This window comes from Mustelus asterias, chromosome 20, assembly GCF_964213995.1.
Source record: "Mustelus asterias chromosome 20, sMusAst1.hap1.1, whole genome shotgun sequence".
Classification (NCBI taxonomy): Eukaryota; Metazoa; Chordata; class Chondrichthyes; order Carcharhiniformes; family Triakidae; genus Mustelus; species Mustelus asterias.
In genome coordinates this window covers 52,617,602-52,644,133 of record NC_135820.1, presented here as the reverse complement: position 1 = coordinate 52,644,133, position 26,532 = coordinate 52,617,602, and the positions used below count along the sequence as shown (strand labels likewise).

Here is a 26,532-nt window from a genome sequence, read left to right as displayed (position 1 = left end):
TCTGGTTGCTAAGAACAGCTTAGTTTCTTTCATCCCTATGCTTTGACGTCATAAAATCCCAATTAAATTGACAGCAAAGTTTAAAGTGAATCTAAACTATAGACTTGCAGGCGCCATTGTTTAACATAAAGCTAAACTGAAGGTATTAACCCTTTCTGAGCACACAAACACTTAAAACTTAAACCTTATTTCTAATATCCACAAAAAATATAAATTGTTTAAAATATTTGTTTCCCAACAGAATGTAACTCGGGCATAAAATCTGCAGTGGTGAACAGAATATTTTACAATTAATTTTCATGATATCTGTCATTCATGTTTAAAACTATTTCTTCATTCTCCTAAGGATTAACTTGATTGATTCCTTGTCACTGGTGAGACCATGACAAACACTCAAAATATAACTTCCCATAACCATCATTGTCAGCTTGCCATTGGAGAGTGAATCTTTCTGTAGATACTTCACACTGAGAAAACGTACCCATAAGCTTACTGCTTCTTCAAAAGCATTGAGGGTAAGGTTTCCAAGACTTCACTCCTGGTATGGGGTCTTAATCAGCAGGAGCGCAGACCAAGAAGGTGGAACAGAGGTCAGCATGCCCAATTTATAACCCCTCCAATTATCTGATCATTGATTTTAATGAGCACTAGGCATAATGCCTTGGAAAATCTGCATTGTGAGAAATTATGGACGCTGGAGGTACAAGCCCATTTTATTTGAAATCCGTTATGAGGCAGACTTATTAAACATTCCTATTCTCATATCTAACAGCATAATTTGAGGGAATTAGCATCTAACGAAATATGTAACAGATTAAAATTGAATAAAGCTAACTCGTGGATAGGTATTTTTGTGGTATTCTTCCACTGCTATTGTACAGATGATTAAAACATGGAGCTAAAGATTTTCTTTCTAAAATAGTGGGAACCTCCAATTACAAATACATTAGGAAGATCAGTGAATGTGGCGCATGTCAATATTTGTTAAAGGAGATGATTTTGTGTCACCAAGACTGTTTTCCCCTTTCGCAGACAGGCTTTCCATCACTATCCCTCTCCAGTGATATGATGGAGTAAGTGATTGAGATTCACATTTCTCATGTTAGCCCAGAGACCCTTCCTTGATTTTTATGCCTGCATCCTACAGTTACATTGCAAATGTAACTCATACTTCCCATGTAACTCTTGTTTTGTACAGCAGGTTATGACATAAATGTTACCACGTAAACTTTAAATCCGAATAATAAATAGGCCTGATGTAATAACTCCACGGAGACGGAAGTCCCGTCACCAAGTTACTTTATTTACACCATACATCTGTATATAGCCAGCTCACCAGTTGCTTCCTGCTGAATGCAGGCTGGGAGTCTGACACACCTGCTTTAAATAGGAAGCATGAAGCTCCCTGATTTAACCATCAATTAAGACTCAACAGGTAGTTCATACTCTAGCAAGCCAACCTCATTAGCCTGGCTGAGGTCATCACACCTGAATCTTTAGGAATTATGTCATCGCTGCCTGCGATGACACAAATGCTAGGGTTTGTGCCCCTAGCTGGTTTCTCACAGCTGCAGGTGTTGCCAAACACCCTGAACAAAGAACAAAGAACAGTACAGCACAGGAAACAGGCCCTTCGGCCCTCCAAGCCTGTGCCGCTCCTTGGTCCAACTAGACCATTCGTTTGTATCCCTCCATTCCCAGACTGCTCATGTGACTATCCAGGTAAGTCTTAAATGATGCCAACGTGTCTGCCTCCACCACCCTCCTTGGCAGCGCACTCCAGGCCCCCACCACTTTCTGTGTAAAAAACGTTCCTCTGATATCTGAGTTATACCTCGCCCCTCTCACCTTGAGCCCGTGACCCCTCATGATTGTCACCTCCGACCTGGGAAAAAGCTTCCCACTGTTCACCCTATCTATACCCTTCATAATTTTGTACACCTCTATTAGGTCTCCCCTCATTCTCTGTCTTTCCAGGGAGAACAAGCCCAGTTTACCCAATCTCTCCTCATAGCTAAGACCCTCCATACCAGGCAACATCCTGGTAAACCTTCTCTGCACCCTCTCTAAAGCCTCCACATCCTTCTGGTAGTGCGGTGACCAGAACTGGATGCAGTACTCCAAATGTGGCCTAACCAGCGTTCTGTACAGCTGCAACATCAGATTATCAGGGCCAATGGTGCAATCTGGTGCATGGATGTGCATTCTGCTCCTGGATTGAATTTATTATATCTCTGAGAACTTAAATATAAAGAGGACATTAACATTTCTCCCCATATATTAGCTCCCCATGAAGCTGCTTTATAATAAAAGTTATTGGTGTCACCAGTAAATTTAAGCCCATCAAAATGGGAGCTACAAACCAGTGTGCATGGCCATTGTCCCTTCATAAATCTGGCTCAAACTATTCAGCAAAAATATTATAACATTGTATGCAAACTGTCTGTTTACCTCAATTTCATAGTTTTTAAGATCACGTATCCTGCTAACATGATGCCAAAAACACAATGATGAAATATAAAAATCTCCAGTGAGCTAACCAATGTGTATTGGGGACAGACTTTCTAGTTTACTTGGGGCACACATCGATTGCTTCTTAGATGCCCAGTAATTATTCAATTAAAGTACTTTATTACATCCTATGAGGAAATATGGAGGTATAAAATGGCAATTAAATCTAAATAAAACTTGTGCAATTGCATGATTGCTATTGATTTTCAGATTTAAACTTCACAGAATGTTCAACTGCATATGATTATCATTCCCACTCAAATGTTCACAGTATCTGGAGCCTTTTCTTCTGGCTCACTTTGAGATTTTTGCATATTTAATTCTGCTGATCATTTAATGGCACACGAATTTAGTTAATCCCTTGAAAAATGGCAGTGTTCATATCACTGCCACTCATGCAGCCTTCAGAGGATCACTGCTGCTTGCCAGAAGAGTTTGGTTAGATGGCAAAACTTGTTCTTCACAGTTGAAAACAACTGCTCTCATCTTATTTACAGTGCCAAGATATCCAGGAAGGCAAACAGAGATATTTGCTCCAAAGAATGATAAAACAAAAAACTGAGTTCTGAAGCAAAATTGGCTTTGCCCCAATGTTCAAACATGTGGGAAATAAATTGGGTGTGAAGAAACATTTCAGATCTCTCTCCACTTTGCTCTGGAGTCATTACAGTGTTAGCATGAAGCAAAACCACAAAGGTTAGGGTTATAAAAAAGCAGCTTAAAACAGCAAACAATTATGTAGATACAATTCCCTACGCAAGTTTTATTCAGGGAAAATACTGCTTTATAAAGTTTATAAGAAGGTTAATAGAAACATAGAAAAAAAATAGTTACAACAAAGATAGCGGTGCATCCAACAGCTCATTATCCAATTTCACCGTGGCCATTTGTAGCTTCACATTGATGGTTTAAAAAAAAAATTTATAACACAATTAAGAGGTAATATAGTCCAGGAAAATTCGACCTTATTGAGTTGATATTTGTCCTAGAACCTTAAAATGATGAATACAAAGGCATTTTGTGAATGTTAATTCTGGTTATTTTTGTTTATGTCAGGCAACTTCAAGGGAAAAACCTGTCTTCATTGACACAGGCATATCTGTCTAATCTGAAAACCATTTTATTGATTGATGAAAATAGAACAAAGAATGCCTGGAGGAAAGAAGAGTTATTCAACTTCTGTTATGATGCTATGTTCAGGTAGGGTAATGATGAGTTTCTGCGCTCGTGGATTTTACTCTGATGCCTGCTGTGTGAGCATGCTGTATAAGCTATTTTTCAAAGTTAAACTAGTCTTAATATATTATCCCGACAGTACAGAAGGAGGCATTCAGCCCATTGAACTTGAAACAATAACAATCCCACCCAGGCTCTATCCTTGTAATCCCATGTATTTACCTTGCTAATCCCTCTGACACTGAAACAATTTTGCTTGGCCAATCCACCTAACTTCTTTGGACTGCAGGAGGAAACGGGAACACCCGGAGGAAACCGACGCAGACACGGGGAGAATGAGCAAACTCCACACAGACAGTCACCTGAGGCCGGAATTGAACCTGAGTCCCTGGCATTGTGAGGCAGCAGTGCTAACTGCTGTGCCACCGTGCTAAATCACAAAACGATTTTGCATTCTAACATAAGTGCTTTGTAGGACATAATTTATTGTTAGGCAGTAGATACCAATGTGCTGATATTAGAAACACAAGCTGAATGTAAGATTATTTTGCAAAAATGGCAGTAATATATATTAGCTTATTCGGTAATGGGATTTACAAAATAAAGTGTCTCTGGCCAGAATCCTGAATTAGTAGAACTTTGAAGTTAATTATGAAAGACACACTGAAGCTTTACTGGTTCAAAATAACGCGTGGTCGAATCACAGAAACCAAGTCAAATTTGATTGAGATCAATACTGAGGAAAATATCAAGGGGGAACTTGCATTTAAATAACATATAATACAACTTTCGGACATCGCAAAGCGCTCAATGTCCAATTCAACATCTCAAAGTGTTCTGACTTGGCAACATAAGGCATTACTCTCACACGGGTTATAGAAAAGCACGGCCTCCAATTTCATATCATCACAGGTAATCCACAAGCAGAAAATATTTAAAACTCAGATTTCAGCACCTACAGATATTAAACTAACTCGCAATGTCAAGCTCCAGTTCAGAACTTTGGATTTGGGGTCAGGCAAGGATGCCAATGTTGTACTGGGTCAGGAGCAGTCATCCGATAAAGATTTTCCTTCAGTTGATCAAGTCCTGGACAGAGGGCATGCTCATTGTGGAATGAATGGCCGTCGAGCTCTTAAAGCTGGAGGGACAATAGGAAACCCTCCAGCATGGAGGGAGCTGCAGTCTTCACTGAGGGTAAGGGAGAAAGAGGGTGCCTCCATCTTTGAGGTGCGTTCTCAGCAGCTGGAAAAGCTGATAAATTAAAAAATGCACAGAGATGCCAGCTCACCATTGTGGATGAAGTCACTCTTATGTGGTTCAAGAAAGCACAGCGCCGTAAACTGCCTGAAAATAAAAATCAGGAATTCGAAACTGTGACAATCCTGACAACCACAAGCAGCTTGCTATGATGGAGATAAACTGGAGGTCAGTTTCTAGCCAATCCCACTGTTATCTCTGCTCTTCAAATGACTAAGAAAAAGAGCTTTCCTCAGAAACACCAAGGTATACGTGCTTCTGTTTTAGATACAGATAACGGTGAAAGAAGACTTGTTTGTTTCAAGTGTCATCTCATTTGCAACTCACTTGAGATTACATCCCAAACCTGTCTAACATCCCTCCTTTTCTTCCAAATAATATATCGAATTTGTGGGGTTCCTACTGCAAGCCCGTGTCGTAAATTATGTAGATGCTGTAACTAAAATAATTTCAGCTAAAGCTGTTACCGAGTACCTAGAAAAATAATTTGCATTGAAGTATTCAAAATTCACAGATCTCCATTCAGATGCTGATTCCCTGGTCTGTGATGACTGACACTCGCCAAAGGGTCTGGTTTATATACATGAGATTAACAAAGTGAAATTCATGGGAAGTTGTGTAGGAGTTTCTCCACATATCATTACCAATGAGTTTAAGATTGCAATGAAACTTCTGCTCCTTTTCAGCAATAGTTTCATCCGTCAACTTTACAATACCTCTTGAGCATGGTGCACAGAGAATTGGGTTTCAGTCCAATTTCAAACAGCTTATTCTGCTACTGCTGATGATGAGGAAACAGACCCTTGCATGGTGACACAGTGATTAGCACAGCTACCTCACATTCCAGTCTCGGGTGTCTGTCTGTGTGGAGTTTGCATGTTCTCCCCGTGTCTGCGTGGGTTTCCTCCAGGTGCTCCCATTTCCCCCCACACTCCAAAGATGTGCTGGCTCGGCAGATTGGCCACGTTAAATTGCCTCTTAGTGTTATGGGGATCAGCAGGGTAAATACAGGGGATTACAGGGATAGGGCCTGGGTAGGATTGTTGTTGGTGCAGGCTTGATGGGCTGAATGGCCTCCTACTGCATTGTAGGTATTCTATGATTTTACAGCTCTATTATTATACACTGTGAAGATGTACCTGCATTTACAAATAACAGGAAATAAATGACCTTTTGTATGTCACACGTGAGAAATGTCACTTCAAAATGAAACAGCCCTGATGAATTCCAAAGCAGGTTTGAAGTCGTTTCGGGAGAAACGGTTAATTTTCTTCTCACAATCAGCACTTGAAATGATGACTGGCAGATCTCATGTTTGTTCTCGTTGTTTAATTAGGGCGGGATATCTTACGCTGTTTGGAAATGAAGCTGTACAAAATAATGGACAAACATCAAAAGTTAAAGATGGGATTCATTCAGCACAACTCTACAATGTATACAAGAGACTAGACCAACTTTTGATGAAATTGGCCTCGTCAACGTTATCTGGTGGTGAGTCATCATTAGCAAACTATCTTTAAAAGTTTAAAGTTTATTTATTAGCCACAAGTAAGGCTTACATTAACACTGCAATGAAGTTACTGTGAAATTCCCCCAGTCGCCACACTCTGGCACCTGTTCGGGTCAATGCACCTAACCAGCATACCTTGCAGATTGTGGGAGAAAACCAAAGCACCCGGAGGAAACCCACGCAGACTCCGCACAGACAGTGACCCAAGCCAAGAATCGAACCCGGGTCCCTGGCGCTGTGAGGCAGCAGTGCTAACCACCGTGCCAAATTATCTGTGTCATATTAACCAAGTGTATAATGATGCTGAAGGAAAATTGTCTTGAAACAAATTATATTAGTGGATAATTTAAAATATTTGCAGGTCTACTAAGACTGTTGTTGCTAATTTTTGCTCTTTATAATAGTCTAATCGACTTCAGTCAATGTGACTTACAGCAGATTGGTAAATAAGTTACTTATTTTGCTTTTGGAAGATGAGAAGAAGGAGGCTGCCTTGGTGAAGAGTCGCCTATGGCAGTTGTTGTCTGTGGAGAATCTAAATACCAAAGTGAACAGAAGCAGCTGGCTTGAAAGCTACTGGAACCACCTTCAGAAACTGGGCATATCTCCTGACATGCAGGCACGAGCAATGGTACTGCAACTGTGGGCTACACAGGTAGGGAATCTTTACAAAAGGTCACTCCTTTCATTGCTGCAAACTCACACTTAGATGTGAGTAATATAATGCGCTGCCCATAATACACAGTAATAACATTTTAAAATCTTCACATTAATATATAGGTAAGATACGGACAAGCGGATGTTTCCCCTTTTTAGACATTCTGAATTGAGAGGCCATAGTTTTAGGCTAAGGGGTAGTAGATTTAAAATAGAAATGAGGAGGAATTACTTCACTCAAAGGGTCATGAATCTGTGGAATTCTCTATCCCAGAGTGCAGTGGACGTCAAATTTAAACAAGTTTAAGGAAGAGATAGATAGGTTTTTAATTAGTAGCAGATGAAGGGTTAAAGGGAACGGACAGGATGGTGAAAGATGAAGTTGAGATGAGATCAGCCATGTTCATATTGAATGGTGGCGCAGGCTCGAGGGGCTGAATTGCCTCCTGCTGCTCCTAGTTCTTATGCGCTTATGTCACTTAAAATTTCAACAGACAAATTTATTGATACACCATTACTTCTAGTATCCATGTGACAGATATATCCAACAGTGTAAGTTATTTTCATTGGATTCTGTTGAATGTACTTTGTCCCCAAGATGCATCAAGATTGATATCGGTGCGATTCTCCAGCCCCGCGTGCTCATGTGCAAGTCTCGCAAGGGCTGCCGAACTGCAGGGGAGGGGCCATAGCGCAGTTAGTGCTGGCAATAACCTTTTTTTGGATTCTCCCAGCCCCTGCGCCCCGACGTAATCTGGTTCCAGTCCGGCGAGGGCCTGAACCAGATTAGAACATTTGAATAAGCATTTAAGTATAAAATCTCCAGCCATTTGTTGAACTGCCTATTCTTATGCTTGATGTGGAGATGCCGGCGTTGGACTGGGGTAAGCACAGTAAGCAGTCTCACAACACCAGGTTAAAGTCCAACAGGTTTATTTGGTAGCACAAGTCACAAGCTTTCGGAGCTCCAAAAACTTGTGGCTTGTGCTACCAAATAAACCTGTTGGACTTTAACCTGGTGTTGTGAGACTTCTTACTGTTCTTATGCTTGCCAGCACATGGCATGGGGGGTAATCCTGAGATTACTGCTCAAGGTCCTGCTTTCCAATTTCCTTTCTAACTCCCAAAAATCGGCTTTCAGGATCTCATCCCTTTTCCTGCCTCGATTGGCTCAATGTGGTCACTGTGTGGGCTACAACCTTCGGCTGTTCTCTGTCCCCCAAAAGAATGTCATGCATTCTTTAAACTAATTTAACATTGATACTTGGGTCTGAATCTTCTGGCCCTGCCTGCTGCGGACAAGCGGGACAAAGAGAACTCGATGGATAAACAAAAGATCCGTTGACCTTGGGCAGGAACTTCTGGTCCCAGGGTGGGCATGACCTGAAGATCCCACACTTGAACTTTAACAGTTGTAAACTATCCCTCTAAAAGTCACATTTTTTTAATGCATTAAAACAGATAGACTACTGAAATTTTGCTTGGCTAGCTTTTGATGAGCATCAATTAATAATCTGTTAAAAATGTGTGTCCTTATTCAAAAGCCTTAAAAATAGTGGAGCATAAGGTGTTTAGCTCCAGGTATGATGCAATTGACTCACTAGAAGGTTTTTATCAAAACAAACTTGAGTTAAGAACATACTAGAATATAACAAAAAGAATTAGCATAATTTTTACCAGTTAAAATACTTAAATATGACAAAACATAATACTTAACAGCTAGCCATCTCTATTGTTCCAATTTGCAGCATTTCCCATAGACATAAACCCCTTTTTTTAAGAATCAATAGCATCAAAAGCAAATATGCTTATATGGATGCTAGATTTCCAGCCTTTTAACACCTTTGGACAGAGATCCAGACAGCTGTTTCCAGAGAAGGATACATCCTCAAACAGCAGAACTTCAGAGAAGTAAACTTACGCCGAAGTTCTACCACCCCACCTGCCACGGAAATCAGAGTGGCAAGGGGCGGACAATGAGAAAGTCAGTTGACCTCAGGTGGAGCGAGGCTGTAAACTACCACCCCCTGTCTCTGGCAGATTCTAGACTTCAGAGACAAAAAAAGGCTATCTCTCTTTGCAGCTTTCAAACAGCAAGCAACCTTGAATTCTCAGTGTAAACCTAGCTCCACCCAGTCATATGACCTTACCTGTCAATCAATCTAATCAAGTTCTACTTTGCAAAACCCCAAGGAAATCACTGCAACAACAGAATGGCATTAGTCAGATTAAAATAAACATTCTAGCAATTAGGAGCAAATATTCTGTGGCAGTAACAAAAAGAGGGCTGCTGAATATAGACAAAACGGTATCAGTAATGAACAAAAATGCTAAAACAGACCTTGCATAAGAAACATGACAAATATATTTCTTAAAGACACAGTATCATCACAAATGGAACTATGATATTATTGTTAAAACAGAGTCCTGGCTCAAAGAAGGCCAGGATTGGGCATTAAATATTCCGGGGTACAAGATATTCGGAGAGACAGGAAAGGAAGAACGGGGAGTTGGGTAGGATGGGGGCAGGCAAGTGGCAGTATTGAAATTCAGATGGCACGGCAGTACTGGGGTGGGAGGATGTTTCAGAGGGGTCAAGGATGGAATCTCTCTGGCTAGAGGTAAGGAATGAAAAAGGTGCAATAACATTGATCAGTGTTGTATATAGAGCATCAACTCATGGAAGGGATGTGGAGAAACAAATTTGCAAAGAAATTACATAGAGGTGCAAGAATTATAATGGGGGACTTATCTAAATGAGAACATGATCGGAATAGTGCAAAGGGACAAGAAGGGCGAGAGTTCCTGGAATGTGTTCAAGATAATTCTCTGCAGCAGTGTGTTTCCGATCCAATGAGAGGGCAGAAATTATTGGACCTGGTTCTGGGGAATGAGTTGGGCCAAGAGAAGACAAACAAGAATTCAAGGACGGAGCATGAAAAAAAATGAGCAGCTAACAAAGAGGCATCCCTGGCTCAGCATGTAAATAATATAGAAGAAAGGGCTGATTAGAGATAAAAAGATTAGACTTGTATGTGGAGGCAATAGAGGTGGTGGAAATATTAAATGAGTACTTAGCATCTGTCTTTGCAAAGGAAGAGTTTGCTACTCAGGCTGAGGTGAGCAGAGGTAACAGGTGCAACTCAAGGAATTTATAATTGAGAAGGAGGAGGTTGAGAGAAAGGCTATCTTTACTTAAAATTGATAAGGTACCAGGACCAGATGAAATGCATCCAAGGTTACTGAGGGAGGTAAGAGTGGAAATTGCATAAGGGATAATCATCCAGTCCTTTTTAAACAGGGTGGTGCTGGAGGACTGAAGAATGGCGAATGTTACATCCCTGTTCAGAAATGGTTGCAAGGATAATGCTGGCAACTACAGACCAGTCTATTTGACTTCAGTGGTAGGGAAAGTTATGGAACCTATCATTTGGGACAAAAGCAATAGTCACTTAGACAGCTGCAGGATAATTAAGGAAAGCCAGTGTGGATTCATTAAGGGAAAATCATGTCTCACTAATTTGTCTGAGCTTTTAGAAGCAGTAACAGAGAAGGTTGACAAGAGCAGTGCTGTTGATGTGGTGTATATGGATTTTTACAAAAGGCATTTGATACAGTCCCCATATAACAGACAAAATTCTCACTCGTGGATTAAAAGGGAAAGTAGTCACTTGGATAAGAAATTGGCTGAGTGGCAGCGGCCAGAGAGTAATGATCGATAGTTGCTTTTTAGATTGGAGGAAAGACCATAAGACATAGGAGCGGAAGTAAGGCCATTCGGCCCATCGAGTCCACTCCACCATTCAATCATGGTTGATTTCAACTCCATTTACCCGCTCTCTCCCCATAGCCCTTAATTCCTCGAGAAATCAAGAATTTATCAATTTCTGTCTTGAAGACGCTCAACGTCTCGGCCTCCACAGCCCTCTGTGGCAATGAATTCCACAGACCCACCACTCTCTGGCTGAAGAAATTTCTCCTCATCTCTGTTCTAAAGTGACTCCCTTTTATTCTAAGGCTGTGCCCCCGCGTCCTAGTCTCCCCTGTTAATGGAAACAACTTCCCTACGTCCATCCTATCTAAGCCGTTCATTATCTTGTAAGTTTCTATCAGATCTCCCCTCAACCTCCTAAACTCCAATGAATATAATCCCACGATCCTCAGACGTTCATCGTATGTCAGGCCTACCATTCCTGGGATCATCCGTGTGAATCTCCGCTGGACCCGCTCCAGTGCCAGTATGTCCTTCCTGAGGTGTGGGGCCCAAAGTTTGTCATGGAATTCCCCAGGAGTCAATGTTAGGGCCCTTGCTCTTCCTGATGTGTATTAATGACCTAGAATTGTACGCAGGGCATGATCTCAAAATTTATGGACGACACGAAGATTGGAAGTGTTATCAACTGCGATAAGAATAGTCTTGAACTTCAAAAGGACATTGGCAAATTGGTGGATTGGGCCGACAAGTGGCAGATGACGTTCAATGCAAAGAAGTGTGAGATGATTCATTTTGGCAGGAAGAATGTGGAAAGACAGTATGAAACAAAGGGAGAAACTCTAAAGGAGATGCAGGAACAAAGGGACCTTGGTGTATATTTACATAAGTCATTGATCGTGACAGAGCATGTTGAGAGAGCAGGTAATAAAGCACATAATATCCTAGGTTGCATAAATAAGGGCATTGAGTGCAAGAGTATGGAGGTCATGTTGAACTGGTTTAAGACACTAGAATTTAAATATTACAAGTGAGCCTGGGACGCTATCGTCTGGGCTCAATTGCCTCTGCAGCCTCGCTGGTGAAGGCTCTCACTGGTGAGGATCACAAATGATCCCCATCAATGGGGACCAGATGCGATGGCCTTGTCGGTAGACCGGAGACCATTGAGGCTCCCCGGGAGGTGGGGGGCAGGGGACCCCTTGGGCAGTGCCAGCCTGGCATCCTGGCACTGCCCACCGGTTTCCACGCAGCACCAAGGAGACAGGGTCTGAGGGGGCGAGGCCTAAGGGGAGGGGGGGCCGATTGAGGAGGGGGGGGGGTATGCTGCATGCTCTGCAACAGCGATTGGGGTAGGGAGGTTGCGTGCTCTGAAACTGGTGATCTGCCGGTCCATGCACAGGGTGAGGGGCTTGCCTGAGGAGCCCCGCAATAGCAGTGGGGGGGGGGGGGGGGGGGGAAACGTGCAGGGGCAGGGGGATCGGACGGGACGGGCGATCAGTCCAGAGAGGAGAGATTGGCCACAGAAGCCCGCAGTAGTTGGGGGGGGGGGGATGGAATCAATGTGGGGATGCTGGGAATCAGCCATGAAAGCCAGCTATAGCTGGGGGAGGCAGTCACTGACAGATCTGTGTTCACAGAACACAGGGAACTGAGCATGTGCAATGACGCCCTCTGCTGCTATCTTCTGGCAAGTTTAGGCCCCACCCCCTCCCCCTGTTGGTGGAGACCAGATTTGGCTTCATTTTTTTGACAGAGTGAGGTAAGATTCCATTTTTAATTTGCCCAAAAAAGCAGTGCGATGCTCTCCTGTTTTCACGCTCATTGATATTTGGAATTTTTTGTTAAGATCAGCCCTCTGTGAATTTACATAATAGTCTCCATTTTAGGCACACATTAACACTTTATTTTAAGTAGATTAACATCGATCTGAAAAATGCACAGACAGGAACATTGTTGGAGTGCACTTAACTATTTTGTACTGACTGGAAAATATATCCCTTGACATCTTACATGCTTTGAAACAGCAAAGCAAACCACATCTTGGGAAATAGAAATCAACCATTTTATTTATTTGAGAACTATGTTTTCACAAAAAGCAGACAACATAAATAAGATGAACATCAAAATATGGTGGATCAGATTGCTTCCAGAAGTGCAGCCCCTCTAATTACCCTGGGGTAGTGAAAGATAAATTTAGTATCATTATATTATATTAACAGTTGGCAAGAAGTCAAATAAAACTGGCTTGGTGTCTCTCTAATCTCTTCAATCTATTTTTTATAAAAATCCAGTATTTGAAGCATTCTTTCTATAAAAGCTGAATGAGGCTCCTTGCTTGCATTTTCTGGATCTATGCTTGGTCCAACTTGTTACTAACCCAGGGAATACAGAAACGTTGCTCATTGCATAAACAGTTTCTACGATGGACTTTGTCTTAAGGTTAAACAATCCAATAATATGGGGTCAGAGAAACTGAGATAAACTGAGAAACACTTCAATGAAGTGTTTTCCACGTTCATTAGTTAAATGCGTCTTTCTGATATTCGGATGCATTGGAAGTGAAGCAGTCTCACAGGTTGGTGGAGTATCCCCACAGGTTCTGCTTCCTGGCACACTAAAAAAGACCTTGTGAGATATTGCGAGCAGTTCCTTGGCAGCACATACTGCTTAGGAGAACGCAGATCAGACTGGAACCAATGCTATTTTAAACATAGATTACATGATAATACTAGATCCTGTTACATTGCACTGCACTGTTACTCCCCTATATTGTAAAATGATCCCAATCCATTTTTGTCTTTTAAAGATTTCCCTCTTATCCTTCTACTATTGCATGACTATTTCAGGCACAAATAATAAGACAGAACCTCTGTCAAAGACATTGAGCTCATTAATACGTTCATTAAAGAAGACTGGCAACTATTCACAAATTTCCAAAGATAAATATTATACAATATTTTATATTTTAAAGCAATGTTGCATAAAATAGTGTTGTACAATTGAAATCTTGCCTTTTACATTTTCATAATGCTGCGTAGAACATTTTGCCTTTTGGCTTGCGCTGAAAAAGGAAATGATTGGAATGTTGGAACAGATGCAGAGTGCAATAAAATACTGTGCCAAAATGTAGCCGAGCATGGCAATTTCTTTGTGATTCCCTGCACAGTGGCCTCTCAGAGGATAGTCTGGGATACAAACAGCCAGCAGAATGTATCTTCCTAGAATGCATGAGGAAAAATCAGAGGGACAGAAAATAAAAAGATTAACAGAATGTTAGCCTTTATCTCAAAGGGGGAGTTATACCACAGTTGGATCCTGACAACTTCTACTAATCGGATAGGCCCTGAAGACTTGGGCTCAGAGCTAGTCATGTCCCTATAGACAACTTACATCTGTGTAACTATAAAACTGGCATCTACACCACAGTGTGGAAAATTGCCCAGGTATATCCTATCTACAACACCCAGGCAAATCCAACCAGCCAATTACTGCCCCCTCAGTCTATTCTCAATCATCAGCAAAGTGATGGAGGGTTTAATCGACAGTATTACCAAGTGGCTCTTACACAGCACTATCACCAATGCTCAGTTGGGTTCTGCCAGGCCCACCTGGCTCCAGACCTCATTATAGCTTTGATCGTAACATGATCAATATGAATCATAAGAAAATTCTCCACTGGTCTGATTCATAGCATAGCAAAAAGGAAAATGGTTGGTGGTTTCTGGAGGCCATTCGTCTCGGTCCCAGGACATTGCTGAAAGAGTTTATCAGATAAGGTCATGGGCCCAGCCACTTTTAGATGCTTCATCAAAGGCCTTGCCTCCACCATAAGGTGAGAAGTGAGGATGTTTATTGTTGATTGCAGTGTTCATTCATGACTCCTCAGATAATGAAACATCCATAACCTGCATGCAGCAAGACCTGGATGACATTCAGACTTGAGCTGATAAGTAGTGAGTAACATTTATATCATGCAAGTGCCAGGCAATAACTATCTCCATGCCACCCCTTGACATTCAATGGCATTATCATCACTGAATCCCCCACTATCAACATCATGGGGGGCTACCATTGATGAAAAGCTTAATGGACTAGCATATAAATAATGGACTACAAGAGCAGGTCAGAGGCTGGGAATCTTGCCATGAGAATTCACCTCCTGATGCCCAAAAACCTGCCCACCATCTACAAGGCGCAAGTCAGGATTGTGATGGAATATTCTCCACTTGCTAAGATGAATGCAGCTTCAACAACACTCAAGAAGCCCTACACTGTCCAGGACAAAGCAGCCTGCTTGAGGGGCACCCGATCTCCCACCTTCAACATTCACTCCTTCCCCTTCATCACACAATGGCAGCAATGTGTACCATCTATATGATGCACTGCAGCAACTCATCAAGCCTCCTGCAACTGCACCTTCCAAACTTGCAGCCTCGACCACCTAGAAGAATAAGGGGAGCAGACACATGGGAACACCAGCAAGTTTCCTTCCAAGCTACACCCCCACCTGACTCGGAGCTATATTGCCATTTCTTCACTGTAGCTAGGTCAAAATCCTGGAAATCCCCTCTTAACAGTCTGCACCTTCATCAGGGGACTGCGGTGGTTCAAGAAACTGGCACAAGGGCCAAATAGGGATGAGTAACAAATGTTGGTCTTGCCAACAATGCTCATAACCCATGAAACATTTAAAACAACTGTTTAGATTGCATTTGGAATCCTACAGTTCTGGTCACAAAGGATCTATTAACCTTGGATTGGGGCAAGACAGATTCACCAGAATTATTAGAGAACTGTAACATGAGAGCAGTTTGCATTGATAAGTTTAAGTATAAGGATCTGATAAAAGTCCTTGAGATAATTAAAGGTTTTTAAATGGTAGATAGAAGGAAAGTACTTTGTCTGGTGGAGAAGTCCAAACAAGAGAATATAATCTAGGCCCTTAAGGGGCAATGTCAGGAACCATTTCTTCACATACTGGGCAGCAGAAATCTGGAACTCACTTCCTCATCATATTGTTGAAGTGGGGCGCCAATTAAAAATTTCAAAACTGAGATTGATGGATGGATGATGTTTGGTAAGATTTGATTTGATTTATCATTGCCACATGTATTGGTATACAGTGAAAAGTATTGTTTCATGCGAGCTATACAGACAAATCATTCCGTTTGTAGAGTACTTTGGGGAGAAGGAAAGGAGAGGGTGCAGAATATGGTGTTGCAGTCATAGCTAGGGTGTGGAGAAAGATCAGTTTAATATATGGTAAGTCCATTCAAAAGTCTGATGGCAACAGGGAAGAAGCTGTTCTTGAGTCTGTTGGTACATGATCCCAGACTTTTGTATCTTTTTCCCAACAGAAGAAGCTGGAAGCGAATATACTTGGGGTGCATGGTGTCCTTGATTATGCTGGCTGCTTTTCCGAGGCAGCAGGAAGTGTAGACGGAGTCAATGGATGGGAGGCTGGTTTGTGTGATGGATTGTAAGGGAGTTAAGAGGTATGGAACCAAGACTGAAAAATGGAGTTAAGATAGATCAATCATGATCTGACTGAAAGGCAGAATTGGCCAAGACATTCTGAGCACTCCCTTTTTTTTCAATTGTGCCGTGAGATCTACAGGAAAGGGCAGATTAGGTTACTATCTCACCTGGGAGACAGCACCTCTGATAGTGCAGCAAACCAACAATAACACACTGAAGTGCCAGGCTGGATTATCTCCTGGTGTGTAGCTTGAATCCACAAACCTCTGACTCAGAGATGGGAGTGCTATCTCTGAGACAAAAGTAACACTGAGAGGTTGAGCCTCAAATTGCCTAATCTGTATTCCACAAGATCCATTTTCCATAATGGAGCATATTACTTTTTGGGAACTTTCATGAAAAATCTATTTCTTGCTGCTGGTAATTATGTTTTATTTTCATATTAAATTATCAGTGAGCATTGAGTAATAAGCATTAAACAATTAGGTAAACTGACTATAGTGGAGCCTCACTCACTGGGAGCTTAACTCACAGAACTTCCAATTGCCCAACTAATCTTCTGATCTGCAATTTCAGCAAGTTAGGATGATGACTGAGAGCCTCACCACCCAAAAGCAGTTTATTAATTCTGTCTTAACGTAAGCATTATACTGACATGTAAAATACTCATTTCGTTCTAGTATTTAGCTGCAGTTAGAACCTGATTTTCGGAATTCAATTTACAACAGTAAATTAATTCATCATTTAACAGAAATGGTTGAATGTAAAGTTCCATGGAAGAAACAACAGTCAAAGTAGCTTTAGCAACTATGGCCCAAGTCATAGAATTCCTACAGTGCAGAAGGAAGCCATTCGGCCCATTGAGTCTGCACTGACTCTCTGACAGAGCTTCCCACCCTGGCCATATCCCTGTAACCCCATGTATTAATCCCCCACCACATCCTGAGGCACTAAGGGAGAATTTAACATGGCCAATTCACCTAACCCGCACATCTTTGGAGTGTGGGAGGAAACCAGAGCACCCGGAGGAAACCCACGCAGACACTGGGAGAACGTACAAACTCCACACAGACAGTGACCCAAACTTCGAATTGAACCCAGGTCCCTGGCACTGTGAGGCAGCAGTGCTAACGGCTGTGCCACCATGATTCCCGAATAGGAGCTAAGAGGTGAGGTTTTAAAATGTAATTTGTAAAACCTTTTCAATTTCTTATCCAAGCAAGTTGAAGGACAGGAAATGATGTTCCACTGAGTTGCCAGCAGCAGCTGTGTTTTCTAATTGAATTCTGCAATTATAATCATCTGGTTTTGGTCTGAGAAGAACAGGGAAGTTCTATTTTGATATCCTGGCCAGCATTTCACCTCCAATCAATAACACCAAATAAAAATAGATAAACTAGTTGTTCAGCTCAGTGCTGTTTTGCGAATCTTGTGAAAGGACTGGCCTGATGGCTAATAGAACAAGAATCACTCCACTACAAAATAACTCATTGTATAAGTTTTTTTGGGACAATGCTGAGAGACGCTGTAAGTGGTTATCTTAATGCAAGTCATTCTTGGCTCTTCACTCATGCTGTGATAAGTGCTATTATTCTCCCTTGAGTGGTATCTTATTAAAAAGCTATTTTTGTCGTGATCTGATCACTTGGAAGAGAAAAATAGCGTTCTCTGATTCATCCTCTGCCTATTCAATGTATGAAAATTGAAGGGCTTGCTCTTATATTGTCAGTACTGTTTCATAACCACTAGGTGAAGCTTTAAAGTCTTGGAATAGATATTTGTGTCCTTGACCATGGTGTTGCAATCTCAGAAGGTAAAACACTCAGTTAGTATTATGTATTGTACATGACAGTTTGTCTGTTATTATTAGTATTATGTATTCACATTTCCTCTGGGTGTAAAGTTTTTTTTAGTGATTTGAATTGTTGTTTCCATTCTAACACATGAAGGTTAAAAAAATAAAAGCCAAGGACAAAATCCATCGATTTTTTTTGTTTGTTAGATAACTGTATTGGTTTTCTAAGAATCTGTGGTAAATATAGATTGTGACTATTTCATTTTAGCCAAAAAAAGTGAAAACCAGCCAGGTAGGAGAAGAAGGAAACTATTGCGCACATCTATAGCAATACACTGTAGAATGCACCGTGGGTTACCCTGTATTATTGCAGGTGGGCAGGGATATTTAATGGGGATGAGAGTTCTTTTTATTTCTGTCACTGGAAGATTTCTGAACAGGCATTATTACCCCTGCTGATTCCAGTAAGCAGCTGCAATTGTTATCATCAAAGCTGCAGTCACTGCTTGTGCAAGTACTGTGGCTCCAATCTATTTTCACTCTTGATGACTTTTTCTCGAGTTCCATAACCTTCTGATATAATTTCATCCATTTGTAACACCTATCCGGTGTCAGCTCTGTGGTAGCACTCTCGCTTCTGAGTTGGAAAGTCATAGGTTGAGCACATAATTCAACCTAACGCTTCACTGCAATGCTGAGGAAATGCTGTATTGTTAAAGGTGTTCCTCTACACCCAAGCTATAACTGTAACACTACATTCTGCACTTTCTCCTTTCCTTCTCTTTGAACAGTATGCTTTGTATAGCGCGCAAGAAACAATACTTTTCACTGTATACTAATATATGTGACAATAATAAATCAAATCAAAAAGACTCTGCCTTTCCGATCAAATTGGAGCATCTGCCACCCTTCATTGGTGGATGGAAAATATCTCAAGGCTGTTTTTGAGGCAGGAGTAGGAGAGTTGTTTGACTAACATTTACCCTCTACTAACATCATCAGATATGAGGTGAGAGTGACTGCCTTATAACATCGAGGCAGCATTTGACCATGTGGCATCAAGGAAACTTAACACAATTGAAGTAAATGAGAATCAGGGTAAAGCATCCCATGGGTGTTGAGCATCATTCGTAACTCCCCAGAAACTGAAGCATTCTGTTCCTGTGTACAGAAATATCTAGATAACATCCAGACTTGGGATGGTAAGTAGCAAGTAACATTCATGCCTCACAAAAGCTAGGCCGTGGTCTTTTCCAACAAGAGAGAATCTAACCATTTCCCCTTGACCTTTGATGGAATTACATTGAATCCTTCGCCATTAACATGTTGGGGGTCAGCAACTACCAGAAACTGAAGTGGATTGGCCCTTTAAATAATGTGGCTAGAAGAGCAGATCAGAGGCTGGGATTTCTGCAGTGAATAACTAATCTTCTAATTCTCCTGTCCACATTCTAAAAGGCACAGGTCAGGAGTGTGATGAAACATTCTCCTGGATGAGTGCAGCTCCAACAACATTCAAGAAGCTTGAGGCTATCCTGGACCAAACAGCCTACTTGTTTGCCATCCCACCTACTACCTTAAATTTTCACTCCCTCCACCACAGTGCAGCAGTGTGTACCCAGCTACAAGATGTACTGTAGCAAGTCGCCAAGCCTCCTACAGCACCTTTCAGAAACTTCTGCTACCCAGAAGAACAAGAGCAGCAGATGCAGCAAAATAGCGCCACCTGCAAGTTTCCCTTCAAGCCACGCACCACCCTGACGTGAAACTATATCACTGTCCATTCACGGTGGCGGGATCAAAATCCTGGAGCACCCTGCCTAAGAGCAATGTGAGTGGACCTATGTCACATGGGCTGCAGCGGTTCAAGAAAGCAACTTACCACCCACCTTCAGCAAGGATAATCAGAGATGGGCAACAAATATTGACCATGGCCAGAATTCTCTGACCTTGCCCGTAAATGGGGTTCTCCAGTCCCACCACAGTGAGTGGAATTTTGGCTGAGCACCAAATTCTCCATTCGCGCTCCCAGCGGTGCTGGGGCCGAATGACGCCGGAGAATTCTGTCAGCGAATGACAATTAAAAAAATTAAAACTAGATTAGCTGGTTATTTCTCTTGCTGCTTGTCAGACCTCTTTCTGCTGCAAAGGCTGACGGCAATCCATGCCATACCTTCTGGCCCCGAGCACGTTAATCATGCATCCGGGGGTTGGGCACCATATTCTGTGGTGGGACAGGCTTGATTATGTTCATCCCGCCATCATATCTGGATGCCATACTGAAAACGAGCTCAACATCACTGACCCACCATTGAAGAAAGAAGATGAACCTCTTGGAAAAGAACACCAGATCTCCAGAAACTCCTGTTTTCCTGCTGGCGTTGCAGAGAATTGGGTGTGGAGGGGAGGGTTGATTGAGGCACCAGCAGGTTCCCCAGTCTGCCATGGTGGGCACCAGCAGGTTCCCCAGTCTGCCATGGTGGGCACCAGTGGGTTCCCCAGTCTGCCATGGTGGGCACCAGCCGGTTCCCCAGTCTGCCATGGTGGGCACCAGCCGGTTCCCCAGTCTGCCATGGTGGGCACCAGCCGGTTCCCCAGTCTGCCATGGTGGGCACCAGTGGGTTCCCCAGTCTGCCATGGTGGGCACCAGTGGGTTCCCCAGTCTGCCATGGTGGGCACCAGCCGGTTCCCCAGTCTGCCATGGTGGGCACCAGCCGGTTCCCCAGTCTGCCATGGTGGGCACCAGCCGGTTCCCCAGTCTGCCATGGCAGGCACCAGTGGAAGGCCCTGCAGGAAATTCATGCTGACGTAAAACTGATAGTTTGGCCTCGCACCGTCAGGATGGTGTGTGACGTGGAGGGAAACTTGCAGGTGATGCTGTTTTGCTGCATCTGCTGCTGTTGTTCTTCTGGGTAGCAGAAATTGCTGAAAGGTGCTGTAGAAGGAGGCCTGGCGACTTGCTACAATACGTCTTGGAGATGGTACACACTGCTGCACTGTGGTGGAGGGAATGAAAGTTTAAGGTAGTAGGTGGGATGGCAAACAAGTGGGGACGTGGGAGAATTCCGCCCTATAATGTAGGGAAGGAAGGAAAATTGATTGCTACAATTAATAATTTTTTAGGAATTGCTTAACTATTAAGTGGGGTCCTGTTAATGAGACTCCATTTTAATATTCCGCAGACCTGTTCTTACCAATGGCAAACCACTAGTGAAAATAATTTGAGCGCGCCTTATTGGGTAAATTTTTCATACCTAGCAATTTCAAATAAATTTGATTAAATTGTGCATTTTTAGTGTCTAGGAAAAATAATTCAATATTTTAAGGAAACTTTCAGTTTATAACCATTTTAGTGAAAACTATAAAGTCTAAATGAGTGCATGGTCAGAAAGGGGAGTAGATTGGTTTGGTGTAAATCGAGGGCAAATTGCAGGGTTGCCATGTTGAGTGGTCTGATTGATTAGACTTGGTGCATTACCAATGCTGTAACTGGAAACCAACTGACCCATCACTTCCACAACAGTGTATGCAACTCAAGGTTACAAGTTGCCTAAGATATTTCTTAATTAAAAGTGCTGACCAATTCACAATTTATTCTAAATTGAAAGCTAGTATTTAAACTTAATTTAAGACTTGTATGTGCAAGAATTTCTAGAAAGTTGAAAAATATTTGCTGTGCCGTTAAGTCTATTTGCAGCGTTATTGCGATATTAGATAGATTATGACATTAATTCTTTACTGGAGATCCTCAACACAAATAAGTTTAATGATCACAGGATGAAAGGGAGCTAAAAGTATTTATCAAATTATGGTTAAGTTTCTTCAGTGCATAATAAATAAGGACTAAAATTACAAGTTAAACAAGGTCCAATTTCTACTTGCCTTTCTCCTAAGGGCACTGTCCCTTGTTGGAATGTTGTTTCTCAAACAATGACACATCTTGAACCTCTGTCTTAAATATCTTTATCACTGAGCTATTTGGATGGAGGGGAGTGGGCAGGGAAAGGCAGACAATGTTACATTTTTTGCCACTTGATGCACAATTTCAGAGTAACACACTTTGGGCAGGAGTTTCAGGCCGCGCTCGCCCCAAGGCCGGAAAATCCCGCCCAAGGTCAATGGACCTTTGCATGGTCCTGTCCCACCCGCTACCATTCCCATGGCGGGCAGGATGGGAAAATTTCGCCCTTCGAGTGTGCAGAAACAACAATAGCATTTAGAGAATGCTTTAGCAGAGAATAAAATGTGCTTCACGGGGGCAAAGGAGAAAAGTAACAGCTAAGCCTGAAAAAGAGATATTGGAATCCCTGATCAAGAGTTGGATTTTTGGATGGGTTGGCATCCAGATCAGAGACGGGCATTGGTTCACCACCACAATACCCACCCCAGCTATTTTGAAAGGGGTTGGTGGGCAACCAATTAAGGCCAATTATATTTAATTAAGGGGCCTATTAAGGCTCCATTCCCATGCTGATTGTGATTTTTGGTCAGCAGTATTGGCAGTACTGGACCATGTCTAGGTTAGCAGGGGGCATAATAGTCCATGTGAGACCACCACCCCCCAGAGCCATAACTGCCACTAGGCCACAGCACAGGTCCTAGTGATCCCCTGGGGGGTGGGGGGTGGCACCTCCATGATCATGGCTGGCATCTGGCCTTTTAAAAAAGAAAATTAACTTAGCTCCATTTGTCGTTCGTCTATATCCATATTAAGAGCCAATGAGGGTGTCAGTCACAGTGCTGGAGAGCATCTAGGGGAGATGATTGGATTTTTTCTGGGTGGAGATATAATTATTGCCTAGCACTGTGTGGTGCACATGTTACTTGCTATATTTATAAGCCCAAGTTTGAATATTACCCAGGTCTTGCTGCATGAAGTGTTTCATACTCTGATGAGTTGTGAATGAACTGAATACTGCACAATCGTCAGTGAACATCCCCACCTCTAATCTTATGTTGGTGAGAAAGCCAATGAGGAAACAATTGAAAATGGTTCGGCCAAGGCACTGCTGCAAGGAACCCCTGCAGTGATGTCCTGTGGCGGAGACGCTAGACCTCCAATAATTGAGGCAAACATCTTTCTTTGTGCTAGGTATGACATTCATCAGTGAAGAGTTTTCCATTGATTTCATTAACTTCAATTTTTCTAGGGCTCCTTTAAGCTACACTCAATCAAATGGTGCCTTGGTGTCAGTGGTAGTGTGAGGAGTATGCTGTGCTATGTGGTTGCAAATTGTGATGTGGAGATGCCGCCGTTAGACTGGGGTAAACACAGTAAGAGTTTTAACAACACCAGGTTAAAGTACAACAGGTTTATTTGGTAGCAAATGCCATTAGCTTTCAGAGCGCTGCTCCTTCGTCAGATGGAGTGGAAATCTCATCTAATCAGATAGATTTCCACTCCATCTGATGAAGGAGCAGCGCTCCGAAAGCTAATGGCATTTGCTACCAAATAAACCTGTTGGACTTTAACGTGGTGTTGTTAAAACTCTTACTGTGTTGCAAATTGTGACAGAATGCTGACCCAGAGTGCCTTGTGGATGCCCAGTTTTCAGCTAAGCCTGTTCTGAATCCATCCCATTTAGCATGGTATTAGTGCCAATCATACGATGATATTTGTCCTCAGTATGAAGATGGGACTTCATCCCCAAAAGAATTGCAACCAGTGCTGTCATGGAAAGATGCATACAAAGAGAACAAAGAGAACAAAGAACAGTACAGCACAGGAAACAGGCCCTTCGGCCCTCCAAGCCTGTGCCGCTCCTTGGTCCAACTAGACCAATCGTTTGTATCCCTCCATTCCCAGGCTGCTCATGTGACTAAATAATCTTCGATTATTGAAGACTAGGTCAGGTGGAATTTTCCATTATTTTGGTCCTCTCACAACGCGCCACAAGTCCAGTTTGGCAAATGTGCCCTTTAGGACTTTGTTAGCTGTGTCGGTCTTGATGCCATTGAGGCACCCTTGGCACTGAAGTCCTGATCCAGAGTACAACCTGTGTCCTTACTGCCCTCAGTGCTTCTTCCAGTTAATGCTCATCCCCTGCGGGAGAGTGACAAGCTGTAATCAACAAAAGGTTTTCTTGATTATGTTTGACCTGATGTCAGGTTGTCTGTGGGACAGCTCTCCTAATTTTGCCACAACTCCCCAGGCATTAATGATGAGAAAGAAATTTACAGGGCTGAATAGGCTGGGTATTCCTTTGTCATGTCTTAATCTGATGCCTCGATTCATGCATGGTTTTATTGTTATATTGCAGCAGTTTGATACAACTGAGTGGCTAATTAAGCCATTTAAGGGAGTAGTTAAGAGTCAATCTCATTGTTGTGCAGCTGGAGTCAAATATAAACCAGACCAGGGAAGGATGGTGGATTTCCTCCCCCGAGAGACATTCGTGAACCAGATGTGATGTTAAGACTATTTGGCAGTTTCATGGTCCCCTTTTACATACTTGCTTTTAATAACAGATTTATTTAATTAACAGAATTTAAACTTATCAACTGCTGTGGTGGAAATTGTACTTGTGTTTCGGGATAGTTAGTTCAGACGTCTAGATTCCATCCCGCCCGACACAGGAATTGTAGCGTGTGGGGAGGGGGGGGGCTGGACTATTGCAAAAGTCCGTTGACCTCGGATGGGATTTTCCAGTTTTGGGACGAGGGCAGCCGGAAAATTCCACCCCACTAGTCCAGTGAGATAATTGTCAAATTGCTATACTTGGTGTGAAACTTGCAAACGAACCTTTTGCATTTCCAAGTTTTGAACAACCTAAACAGCGGTGCTTAAATGAAACGCTGAAGGGGCTCAAGACAGTGAGATAACAATTGAGGCTTAGGAAGAGACACTCAAGCTGGAGATGCTTTGGATAGATCAGAGTGGAACCGAGAAATTGAGCATTCTCAGTCAGAAACTCAGTGGCAGAATCAGAAGATAGAAAGATAAATGAAGTTGACAGTGCGAATGGAAGATTGGCACTCTCATCGTAAATTATATGTATGAACATTACTGGGCGTTACAAACTGACTCAGAGAAACACAAGCAGAAACTAATACCAACTTGCAACATTGCAAAGAAAAAGAAATTTGCCTCTTTTGTCATCAACAGCTGCTTCATTCCCTGCTTTAAAAAATGCATACCGTATAAGAATTAAATTACCAGAATATAGAAAAGGCAACTGTGCAGTTCGTTAGGTACAGAGAAAGATTCTCAGTCAGGGAATATATAGAAGCTCCCTCCATCACTTTCTCTCTTGAACATCTGACAGTTTTTCCAGTGGGTCTGTCAGTAAAAATTTCTCTAAACTCTGCCCTACATATCTATTTATGCCCAATGGCACTTGACATCGGCACATGCACAGGAAAGCTCAAAATTTTTTTTTAAAACTTTCCTGTCAAAAGATGTATCAATAAAAACTGCTTTTGATTCTCTTTTTTAGGGTAATGTTGGGCCTGCAGCATTTTGGCTCCTGTTATTCCTGCTGAAACAACCAGAAGCAATGGCTGCAGTCCAGGAAGAAGTCAAGAAAACCGGCTTTAACTATGCAATGTCTACTATTAGTCAGGATGTTCTTGATAATACTCCAATTTTAGGTACCATCTTCATTACTTAAAATGTTGCCTTATTCATTTCATCATTACCACATAATAACCAATTATTGTAATCATTTTTGTAAAATAATGTGAGTAGCTCTTGCCCAAGCGAAGGTGATGGACTCAACCCTAATTCAATTTCCCTATGAATATCTTTAATTTCTGTTTTGGAATTTCTAAATTTACAGTCCTGTTGTAATTTTACCTTCTGATGTGACTTTTTTTCTAATGCTAACTAAATTTGTAAGATTAAGTGCATTGACATTTTAATGTTTCCATTTTGGGTTGTATTTTCATTGTGGATTGAGTAAGTTTACGTTGATGGTACTGTGATGTACATGACAGTCACACATTGGGAAGCTTTAGTACAAATGCCATACGAAGATTAATGTAAAAATGGTCAACCTGTAATTACTATTTGATCATGTGAATCTAAATTAAACACTTGAACTTGATTGGAAACCAGGAGGTTGGGTGGCAACGTAAATTTGGACACAGTCCTTTGACTGTACCACTTGGTTTCAAAGATTCAGCCAAGATTGTGGAATTAAATTATTCTCTTTGTTTTAGTTGAAAGAGGCAAGTGAATGGGTAAAAAACAATAGCAGATAAAGTAAATCGTGGGGAACGAGGTTGTTCACTTTGGTAGTAAGAACAGAAAAGCAGATTTTCTTCAAAAAGGCATGAACTTTTTAAATGTTGCTGTTCAGAAAGACTTTGGTGTGTGTGCACAAGGAACGTAGAAAGTTAACATGCAGGTACAGCAAGCAGTTAGAATAACAAATGGCATGTGTGGTCTTTATTGTAAAAGGATTTGAAATTGTCTGGGGCTTGTGTGAG

General features: G+C 42.0%; 1 protein-coding gene across 1 annotated transcript in view; it reads left to right on the top strand.

Annotated features, from left to right (window-relative positions):
* Positions 1-26,532, top strand: part of ptgis (prostaglandin I2 (prostacyclin) synthase) — a 92,184-nt gene that overhangs the window by 51,550 nt on the left and 14,102 nt on the right. The window contains exons 4-7 of the mRNA XM_078236124.1: positions 3,568-3,711; positions 6,284-6,438; positions 6,931-7,112; positions 25,539-25,692. Of these exons, the coding sequence (XP_078092250.1) occupies positions 3,568-3,711; positions 6,284-6,438; positions 6,931-7,112; positions 25,539-25,692 (635 nt within the window). The remainder of the gene's footprint in view (positions 1-3,567; positions 3,712-6,283; positions 6,439-6,930; positions 7,113-25,538; positions 25,693-26,532) is intronic.